The 12,087-nt window shown below is 38.2% G+C and overlaps 1 protein-coding gene across 1 annotated transcript in view; it reads left to right on the forward strand.

The window, feature by feature from the left end:
* LOC308385969 (calsenilin-like) overlaps window positions 1–12,087 on the forward strand; it is a 26,778-nt gene continuing 14,691 nt past the window's right edge. The window contains exons 1-2 of the mRNA XM_080865216.1: window positions 1–84; window positions 4,979–5,177. Coding sequence (XP_080721342.1) covers window positions 79–84; window positions 4,979–5,177 — 205 coding nt within the window. The 5' untranslated portion in view covers window positions 1–78. The remainder of the gene's footprint in view (window positions 85–4,978; window positions 5,178–12,087) is intronic.

Genomic DNA, 12,087 nt, shown 5'->3' on the forward strand with positions numbered 1-12,087 from the left:
CGGGGTCTCATCTGAGGAGCGCAGACGAAGATTGCAGCGATTTTTTTTCCTCAAAACAGCAAGTGAAATCCAGACGCAATGCAGGTAGGATGAGCATTTATCACTTTGACTGTTACTTTCTGTCATTGCTGAATACGATTTACCCAGAATACAGACGATTAATCACAATAACGCTCCTGCAGTGTCTTACCTGCCCTAGCGCACATGCTCTGACCTTCTGGTTATTTATCAGCGCTAAAAAGTCTCACAACTGAACATTTGAAAGAAAGAGGACTGGACCATATGATTTTGTGATATTTTAACGATACAGAGATCCATCAATGCTCCTTTTACAGTACTCCAAAATCAATATTCCAACTTATGGAGTAACTAATACCTTGGTATTATCTGAAAACCACACATGAAGTATTAAAGGTGAAATAAGCCCTTTGAAACTGTAACCGACCATAACTTATAACACATCTGCATTATAAGACTATGCAGATGTAAATTTTTTCTTCAGTTATAGATGTTTTATGTTTCCTCAAACATGTTGCAGCTGATTATATGTTATTTTTTTGCTCCTTATTGTTTATTTATTAATCATTTTTATATCTAGAGATTTGGAGTACTCTGGTGGAGCAAAACCCGAAGTAGTTCACCTAGAATTGTAAATTTACTAGAAAAGAGTACCTTTCATTATTTAAGTACATTCTAAATGAGATTTGTTTCCTTCCACCAACTGGCTATTTAAAACTTAGAAGCTTACTATCCTGCCCTCAAGGAGAATGCTAACAGGAATACTCCTTTGTTGTTCATGACTGAGCTCAAACACAGGGCAAAAACATATGCATGCAGCAGAACTGCAAGGCAGTCTTGAAGATACCAAAAACACGACACAACACTATGTGTGAGCTCATGCCTGCATGCAGGTGTGTGTGCATGCAAAAAGGTAACATATGTGACGCTCAGTGGGGGTCGGGTGCCCAGAGAGTTCACGACGAGGTAGATCGCACGGAGCATCTCTCTTTTAATAATGCAGCTCCCCGCATGTGAAGACCCAAAATAACCTCCTTTTGGATCTGCTAGAGCAGCATGTGAGTTCTTTACACATCATTTTGTCTAATTTTGTTTTATTTACCCTTTAAAGGTAAATAAATGTATAAATTCCAATGACATCTATTTGATTGTTGAATTTATTTTGATTCGGGTGAAGTAAAATCAGATTTCAGGTCAGAGGAGACCGTTTTAGACGCGCCTGAAGGCTATACGCTGCATTTATGTATGAGACTGCTAAATGTGTAGTCATGCATTTTTAAATGTGAGCGTGTGACTGGCACAGATGCATACAACATGTCTGTGTGTATGTAGGCTATGTGTGTATTCTACTATCACTCCTTATATTCTTAGTCATCCTTCACCTCACCACGGCTGTCCACTCTGATCTTTTATTGATGAAGTTTTAAGCAGTGTGAATTATTGAGCAACAGCATTGATGCTAAGATGATTTAGCATCCTTCCATATTCAAATAGGGGACAGAGGAACTCCCCAGACAGTTGTTTCCTACAACACTCTTAATACTTTCATCTAAATATCCTCTAAACAATAAGATCTAATGGCTGCATTATTCATGCAGTGTGCAGAGAGTTAAAAGGAAAGGAGAAGAAACTTCTAAACATCACGTGGTACAGTAGCACTGATAGGTTGGGAGATTGTGCCCAAAGACCTCATTCAGAATAAAAAGCAACAAAAGAGACAAAGCCAAAAAAAAGCACTACTCTTATATTGTTTCACAGTACATCATTTGTGCTGCTTAAAATCAGAGATGTGAATTACATTGCTGATACAGAAACACTGAATATGTGAGTCGTGATGATATAATGTGGTGGTAACATGAGAGCTTTTGTGCTATTGTTCCCAGAAGCGCTCCTGTCACCGGAGACCTTTTTCATTTCTTTCAGAAAGCACATTTCTAAATCCATCATGTGAAAAAAAGTTAAGGTCACTTCTAAAAACATAGAAATTGTCTGCAGTTTGCTGGCCTGAAGCATTCAGGTGTGTTAATGTCAGTGCATCAGCTATGACCTTGGAGAAGCAACTGTCACTGCTCATCAATCTGGGAAGACTTATGGGGCCATTAACACAGAATTCCAACTTTATACAGTGAAAAAGATTATTCACAAGTGAAAAACATTCAAGATGACAGGTCAGACTGTGCAATGCTCAAAGAAACTGCAAAAAAGAATCAAATCTGGACATGACGCCCAGATTCTACAGGACTTAGCATGTGAAAAGTTCATGAGAGTGCAGATAACAGAGTTATTAGGGGCACCACAGGGGACTGTCCTCTCCCCCTTCCTCTTCACCCTCTACACCACAGACTTCAGCCACTGCACAGAGACCTGCCATCTTCAGAAGTTTTCTGATGACTCTGCGGTGGTTGGATGCATCAGCAGGGATGATGAGACAGAGTACCGGGCTGTGGTCGACTCCTTTGTCACGTGGTGTGAGCAGAATCATCTGCAGCTCAACGTGGCAAAGACCAAGGAACTGATCGTGGACTTCAGGAAGACCAGGAAACACTTGACCCCTGTTTCAATCCAGGGGGTCAGTGTTGACATTGTGGAGGACTATAAATACCTTGGAGTACACATTGACAATAAACTGGACTGGGCTAAAAACACCACAGCACTTTACAGGAAGGGCCAGAGTCGTCTCTATTTTTTGAGGCGACTGAGGTCCTTCAACATCTGCCAGAAAATGCTGAGGATTTTCTATGAGTCTGTGGTGGCCAGTGCGATCCTCTATGCTGTTGCATGCTGGGGGAGCAGGCTGAGGGTCGCAGATGCCAACAGACTTAATAAACTGATCCGTAAGGCCAGCAATGTTGTGGGGATGGAGCTGGACTCCCTCAAGGTGGTGTCGGAGAGGCGGATGCTGTCCAAGATAAAGACAATGTTGGATAACACCTCCCACCCACTCCATGACATGTTGGTCAGTCACAGGAGCTCGTTCAGTGAGAGACTGAGATTACCGAAAAGCACCACTGAACGACACAGGAAATCATTCCTGCCTGTGGCCATCTCCCTGTACAACGCATCCACTTAACACACTGTTTGCTGCTACAGCTACACATGTTTCTTTTCCAAATATTTATTTATAAGTGACTTATGTATGTATGTATGTATATATATGTATATATTGTACTATTCTTAGTTAGCGTATTGTCTGTCTTGTCTTAATGTTGGTTTAAAATGGAGCACTGTAACAAAAAATAATTTCCCCCAGGGATCAATAAAGTATTCTGATTCTGATTCTGATTATTATAATGTTATAATTTCTATATAATTGTTCTTTTTTTATTTCTTTTTGACTTTTTGTTTTCAGTTCAGTTCAGTTTTTATTGGTTTCTGTGTTACATTTTAATTATTATTGTATGGCGGGCACATGTCAGAGGTCAGATTTAGGAAAAATCAGTGCAGGTATTAGAATAAAAACACTTTTAAAGACATCTCAATAACCAAAATCTCAATAACCACGTCCATTAAAGCCTCATCAGGCAAGTTATAATAACATTTTGGTCAAATTAGCAGGTACTAAAAGTGAGGGCATTTCCACTCTATTTTTATTTTAGTTGGTTTTCCAAGTTCACAAAATAGTTTTTTTTTCAAAGTCTAGTTTTTATTTTAGTTAACCAAAAGTTTTTGTTTTCACATTTAGTTTTAGTTTTGCTTACTATATTAACCTTGACAGTTTGGAAAAGACTGAACAAGTCTTGCTTGTTTGAGAGGGTTCCCAGGAGAAGTTGAAAACAAATCCCCAGACTTCTGAAACAAGTGGCGATGTTTGGCCATAATGCACATCAGCACAAACACCTCGTACCAGCTATAAGCACGATGGTGGAGGGATGATGATTCAGGCTTGCTTTGCACCCACAAGAATTTCGGCGCCTTGCAGACATTGAGTGGACCATTAACTCCTTTGTATACCAAAGCATTGTAGAGTCAAATGAGGTAATCTGTCTGATAGCTAAAGCTTGGCCGAAAATGGGTCACACAACAGGACAGATAAATAAAGAAATACTTTTTAATAGTCTTTTTAATTGATGACTAAAATGACTAAATGATCATCAATTACAAATTAAATCAATGTCTAAATGTTGCTTTGACTCATTTCACAATATAAATATGGATGCAGCTTGTGATTTCTACACCATTATTCTATTAAACATCCACATCAGTTCTACTCCTCGTTAACACTGTTCACTCTCTGCAGCGCAGTTCTTTGCTTATGTGTGCCAAAGTCTGTTCAGCCACGTGCCAGTCCCAGCTTGTTATTTCTCTAGGTTACAGCTTCTATATTAACCATTGTAGACAACATCCTAGACATCGAGACAATACACTCCAAAAGAGAAGAGCTCTGAGTATATTGGTGAGGTTTTTTAGGCTCTGGTGAAGTGGATAAAATCATTAAACCTGCTTTAAGCAACACATTAACATTCATTTGTGTCCACTTGATGAATGTGGGTCAGATATTGATTTTTGTTTAAAATCTTTGGTGTTCATCTCCACGGGGAAAATCTGGTTTGTTAGCTGGTAAATGTTCAGCTATTTCTCACTGGCTAATTGCTGACTGTGTTTGTATGGATTTAGTCATTTTCAGCTGTTAATGGCATTGAAGAGAACTAAATCAGCCTTACTGAGCTAAACAATGCAACATCAAAAAAAAAAAAAAGATCTGCAGAACTGTAATTTTATTAACAATGAGAAATACCTTCTCTAAAATCTAATTTGTGACTAAAATACCAAAATATTAAAGAATTAATTCAGTGTAAAGAGACACGCCACAGTTAGCAGTGACTCTGTTTTACAGCCTGAAATAATTACACCTGGTATATTTACATCCACTTACAGAGAGGGGCTTTTGTTTTATTCCCCTGATTTAAAGCGTGGCTAGTTCTTTAAAATCAGGTGTGTCTGCTTCTCTTTTCTCTCTCAGAGGACAGTTTCTTTCTGTCTTCAGGCAGATGAGAAGGCGGTCGATGGCGGTGTGCTGCCGGATGCCAATGGGAAAGAGCCAAACCCGGGCGGTCAGACGGAGGGCTCAAAGTGGCAGAGACCACGGCTCTCGCGTAAATCTCTGATGAAGTGCTGCCTTGTGAAGTGGATAATTGCCAGCACCACACAGCAGGGCCCAGGTAGAAGCACAAAGAAGGCTGCAGCACCACGCTAATACCCTCAGTGGAAATTGTTGATTGTCTGTGACAGCAGGGTGGAGGAAGAGAAACGCAGGATTAATATAGGAAGAGTGCATGTCCGCTGTCATGTATTACACAATACATTGATTTTAAACATATTCATATGTGCAGTATAGATTTACCTTATAAGTATTACATTCTTTATTATGTAAACCTTTTTTCAGCTAAAAACCAGTCAATGAGTGCATTGTGGAGGCTTTCACTCTTGAGTTTTTATATTTTTACCCTCCTTTGTCATTCGTTCTCTCTCAAACACACACAGACAGACTGTTGCCATTCTTTGTCTGACTCCCTGAGAAGTGAAAAGTGGCACGTTTTTAAAAATGAATGCCACAGAGTCTTCCAGCATCTGCCCTCTTTTCTTGGTTTATGTAAATTATTGACATATACCTTCAGTGCAGACATTTTTTCCCCCAATCCATCCGAACAATTTCACATTCTGTCTTGATTTTCTTTCCATTTCTCACATTTCACTTGTTTTAGCGGAAGAAATATAGAATGAGGTTAATGGAAATTGTCCTCTGCGGTTTCTAGAAACGACCCGCTCCTGTCATCCAGACTCATTTTCTGCTGACTTGTCTCTCTGCCAGCAGACAGATGGCAATATGTCTTGGACAGGAAGACAAGAGGGCAAATACTTTTTGGCAAACACAATATTTTGCACTTATAAGAGTACCATTATTGTGTAAATATTGTTTTTATCTATAATAATGCATTCCATCTCATGTTTAACACCAGAAAGGGAATGTGTGTGCTAATCTTAACTCATCCAGTATATTTCTGGTAGCACTATTTTGCACCTAAAGCAGAGAACAGCAAAAATTAGAATTAGATTATTTTTAGCTTTTTGAACGGTTATACAGAGAAATTTAAAGGTTTGTTAAAGCTCCTCCACAATCTCTGCACTTTATTACAACACTATCACCATCTACTGGCGTGTGGAGATTACAGCACCTGAATTTCACACACACCACTCTCTGTCTACAGTAGCTGATGGGCTGCACTGACATTCATACTGTGCGGTTGTACAGTGAATGGAAGAGTCTATGAAAGAGGAGATTCATCTGCATCAAATGAAATGCATTAAAATGAACTAAAAAACAGATGCGATGTAGGTCTGTACTACACAGCCAATTCACCACCCAGGGAATCTTTCTGTAATCTGGACTCACTTACCTTAAGACTGACGATCAGGATAAGCAGTAACAGGACACTGGTTATCAGCCTATTCCAGGGTTTTCCCTGCATGCTTACATGAAAGGAGTGTCCCTGGCAGCATCCAATGAATCACAGTTAAGGATAAGTGAACTGGCAGCAGTGTGGTTGATTTCACAAAAGATAATAGAACTGAGCACCGGGAAAATATGAAGCGGTTGAAAACATTATACAGACTGAAAGCAATACAGCTACTGCTGACAAAGCAGCATGTGTGAGAGGAAAAGCAGTGTGCACACTTCAACAACACTTTTAGTATAAAGTGTGTCCACTTTAAACATTTTCCTGTAAGACTGGAACAGAGCTGCTATATTAATGAAACTGAGCCTATTTGAAGACCGGAAAGAAAGCTGGAAAAAATGCAAACTGTGAGTTAACAGACTTATCGATATCATTCTGTCATTAAGTATTTCATTAAATTAATGTTTAATTAATGTTTGCATTATCTATAATTTGTCTGTTTGTCATATTGTGTAAAGTTAGGACCCAAACACGGGAGGCAAGCTGACTTACAAAAGGGGAGACACTTTCTTTAGGTTGATGATAAAACAAATAGTGAAACATCAACAGAAGGAAAAAAACAAAAACAAAATCTAAATGGATACAAGGAAAGAGGACAAGTACAGAGGATAGCAGACCTCTTAACAAAGGACACAGGGAAGACTGGACTGTTTTTGCACATATTAAAGGGCTGATTAGACAAAAGTTGGAATGAGACATCAGTGCAGACATTCAGGAAGTAAAACCCACCTCACGAAGCTAACTATAGGAATAAAACAGGGAATGTACTGAAAACAATGAAACACAAATTAGCTTACTCAAGGGAAAACACAGAAGGCGAGACAGACAAAGGAACAACTAGGAAAGCCTTTGGGAACTAAACACATTAGAAAGAAACTCACAATAGAAACTGAAGGTATATAAAAACCAGTAATTACTATATATGATAATCAACTCTAAACAGGACTCAAAATCTCAACAGTAATTAAAGACTTAACTCTTTAAAGCCTAAACGATGAAATAACAGCCAGAAAAAATGTCAAAATAAATCAAAAATGATACACTTAAGGGTTCAATGTGTTAGGATAACATTGGAAATAAAAAGAAAACTCAAAATAAGAATTCAAAAAAACTCCAAAGCAACTAAAAACCTGGAGATTGTGACTTTGTTTGTCTTGTTGTTGTTGTTGTGCTATAGTGGGAGCACTTCAAATGCAACACTGACTTGGAAGGTCTTCCACTTTGATGATGCTCAGGGTAAAATCTATATGAAATCATAACTTGTCACATTTAGACAAGGCTCAGTTTAGTGGCTCCATGGTATAAAGCTTTACACACCTGCCCCAACATGTGAAAGATCCTCAGTTCAATTCTGGGAGGAAATACAAACGACAGCCAAGCTAGTGTACGCCTAGTAGTGGTGTAAATCCCTGATAAATGGGAGGATTGTGCCAGGAAGCGGATCTGTGCCAAATCAAACACGTAGATCCACTTGCAGAATAAGGGAGTAGCTGAAAGTTCCTTTAGAAAAGACTCTACAGCAAGCTCACTGTTCCTGCTCTTGGCCAGCTTGTACATCACACCCATCCAGAGGGGACAAATCTGTTAGTCTAAAATAAAAAATGCCCTCAATTATATCTTGGAAATCATTACTTTATAATACAGATATTCTGTATCTGTATAGAGTTTTCTTTCCTTGTTGCTGTATTTTATGTTAATAAAGAAAATGAAAACACAAGATCTGAAGAAACTCTTAAAATACAGTTAAAATAGTTCACGTTGTTGCTGTTGCTGGCCCTGTTTCTGCTTAATAACTAAATTGGGCAACTAGCAAATTTCATTATAACTCGATAAATAGTGAACGCATTTATTCTTTTTCCAAATCATAGCATCTCTAAAAGGATGAGGTAAGGACATCTTAAAATACCCTACTATGGAAATACAGAACTAACAATGATAGCTTTATAGTTCATGTTTTCTTTGGTGATTCATAGCAGCGGTCTCCAACCTTTTTTGCACCACAGACCGGTTTATGTCCCACAATATTTTCACAGACTGGCCTTTAAGGTGTCATGGATAAATACAACAAAATAAAACCAGTACCGGTACCAGAAAAAGAAGATTCATTCATAACACGCTAGAAAAGACCCAGGGAAACCGAGTTAACGCTAAAAACGATTTAAAAAAATTAACGTTAACAACCGATTAAAACCCTGAAAACCATCAATTTCACACCCAAGCCTCAACTCTCACGGCCCAGTACCAAACGACTCACGGACCGGTACCGGCCCATGGCCCGGGGGTTGGGAACCGCTGATTCATAGAAGTGACCTCTCAAGTTTCAAAAGCAACACAACTGTAACCTGAATGGAAAGCCCAAATGTACCATTTGAATGCGTAGATATTAAGACCTGTGCCTTAAACCAGACCTCCATGCCTGCATCAAGGAAAAATGTCCTAGCTAGCTAATTTAATTGTTTGACAAGAAGTTTTGATTGATGGCTTAGACTCCAGGCTGTAATGTAGCTTTCAGTGTAGTCATTAAAGCCTGATGATGGGACTGATGGCTGCACTGTCGGCATCTCTGCGAGCTTAAGCCACCTCACTCTTGTCTGTATTTAATAGAAGAACAGGAATACATCAGCACTTAAGGTGCATTAAACAATGTAATGATGCATTATTTTTATGGAAGGTTCCCTCATGAGCTCATGCATCTTGCATGTTTTATATAATGGCTGAGTCCATCTCACAAAAAAGACAGGTTGCAAAAAATCCACATAAAAGAAATAACAAGTTCCTGCATTTTGTTAGCTGGGCAGTACATCTGCTCTACGTTACAGTTTACAGTGCTGACTAAAAGCCCAAGTTGAGCTCACAATGTAGTAAATTTCATTGTTAAATGACAGGAAACTACAATCACTGAGATTTTACAGGATTAAACGGTTATTTTACATCTGTACTCTACAATAACAGTTTCTTACTGTGAAAAACAGTAACAGTAACTATAACAGTGCTATAATGTATAAAATATACACTTTTTAGTATACTGCAGAGTATTTTAAAGTACTATTTTTTTGTCAATGTCCAGAAATTTGTATCTTCTCAAATGTCAGGGTGTCACAACCATGAGACTTTTATTATGAAATAAAAAATAATAACAGCAAGGATCACACAGACCCCAATTGGCAATCAGAATTAAAGTTTTAATGAGCTGTTGTGCTAAACATAGATATTATTTTTGATGATAATAATGTAAACAAAAAAAGATGCAAAACCTAGCTAATAGTTTAAGCAGGCAACCATATGCTTCAAAGCTAAATGCAACAGCGCAGGTTTGACTCTGACCTGAGGCCCTTTGATGGGCATGTTTACCCACTTTCCTAGTTACTCTTCACTGCAAAAAGCCAAACAATTATGGAAAAAATACAGGTCATGCTGGTGACCAATATAGGAATCATCATGTGTGAACTCAATTTGGAGTTTGAACTCATAAAAGTTTGCCTTCATAGACCATCTTCTTGAGCTGCTACAATAATAGAAATGACTGCTGTTAATATTTTCTACATCAGCATTTGCAGTATATGGCTGTATTTACAAAAAGTGGTGTATTGCTGTACAAAATATATTGTATTTTTACAGCAATTTGTTTCAGTGTAGACACATATTATGAAGTAGGTCTAAATTTACTAAAATAAATGAATACAATGTATTTGATTATGCCATATATAATGTCCTAATCAAATAAACAGAAGCCTTTTTTTCAGAAAATGAGCTGATAGACACCTTTTTACAAAAAACCCATACATTTTCATAATGCACAACGACATCAGGTCTCAGTCTAAATTACATCCTCCAAATGTACATTTGAGGAGCTCGGCAGCTCTACTATTGATATTTCTTGTATTTTTGGCAGGGAACTATCCCCGTTCATTAGGTCCATTTAAACTCTCTAACTTACATAAACCCTCCCTGACCATCGAAATGCATATCTGGCATACATCCTCTGCCTGCTCACAGACCAATATTGTTCCTCTGCACAATTGATTTGCTTTCCACCCCTCTTTCCTACTTACATTGAGTCCATTATGTTGTGCAGACTCATCAGTTGTGAACTATCCCAATGATCTTTACAATAGAGCATAATCATAAAAAACTCAAAAAGTATATATAAATACTGTTACATACATTATTTATAAAATATATATATCTGTGTTGTCAGTTTAGCTTTGCAGGATAGCAATAGTTCATTTCAGCTTTTGTTTTGTTTTTTGCAATGTCATAAAAGACAGTTTTTACAATCACAGTGGTCTAACTGCTTTTGAGATCAGAGTGAATTCATCTGTATTATTGAGTGCGTGCATCGCTGAGCAGTCCTGTAGACACAGGCAGCACCACACAGGACACAATAGTTTTCTTTATGAGTGCTGTTAATATCCCAAACATCAGAAGATGTGAATCAATGCTTGGTATATCATTTTGCATCTTTATCATGACCGGGCATATTTAGACATTGCAGATTGCCAATCAGAAACTATTAGCAGAGGAATCCCTTCAGTAACAGTGATCCACCCATCCGCCCACAACCTCAAACACACAGCTCAAGACAGTGTAAGTGGAGGTGGAGCCCTGAGTTGATGGGACAGTTGGAAAGATCCAGCAGGATGCGAAACGCTGCTGAGCCGCAGCAGAACTGAATCATCTGCAACTGGGGATAACTTTGGATAATTTGGGGGAACTCAGATTCAGTGAATTTTTTATCTACCTGCAGGAGCAAAAATGGACTTTGAACCCGTTTCTTTAATGAAGAAGGCTCTGCAGTCACTTTTATTTCTTTCCCCCATTCACTGGCCATTTGCATATGAAAACTAACAACTAGCGGAGCTTGCACCATAGCAAGTGTTATATGTCAGTTGTTATTTTAAAGGGGTTTTTTTTAAAGGGCTTTTGCAGAAGCTATATCTAATGAATTGCAACGATGGCTTTGGAGGGCATGGAAATAATTGCTATCATTGTTGTTATTGGACTATGTATTGTTGTCCTCAAACAGTTTGGGATTTGCGACCCTTTGTCACTGGAAGGTAAGACAGAGAAAGAGAGAAATTAAACATTGATCTTTGTAGGATAGCCTTTAATATCTCACAGGGTTTTCTTTATATACGTAATAGAAATGGAAAAGTTAACAATAGTCATGCACATGCAGTAAGTTGAATTTTCCTGTACTGACAGTTAATTAATCCCCTTGTAACTCTTTTCATGACAAAACTTATTGTGTTTATTGGGACAAATTCATGGACTTTTGAACAAAACTCGAAGTCCATCCATGAAAAAAGAGTAACTTTGAAAGACACCATGAGGCCTCTTCATGAACAAATTCTTACAGTGTTGTTTTTACAGCGACCCTGAACCTACCTTTTAATTTTCTGTATCGGTAAAAATTTTGGTCTATCTAAATATTTTTTAACAGTCATATCAATTTCTCCTTCCCTGTTTCTCAACCTCTTCAACTTGCTATATCTGTGGCATTCTCATGAAGATGGTGAGTACCTACAATGGTATTCCTCTGCACATTATTACATGTGACTGTAATTGCATTCCAGCTGTTCTTGGAAATTCTTGGTTTTTGGTAATCGCAGTA

Source organism: Rhamphochromis sp. 'chilingali', assembly GCF_963969265.1.
Source record: "Rhamphochromis sp. 'chilingali' genome assembly, chromosome: 2".
In the NCBI taxonomy this organism is placed as follows: Eukaryota; Metazoa; Chordata; class Actinopteri; order Cichliformes; family Cichlidae; genus Rhamphochromis; species Rhamphochromis sp. 'chilingali'.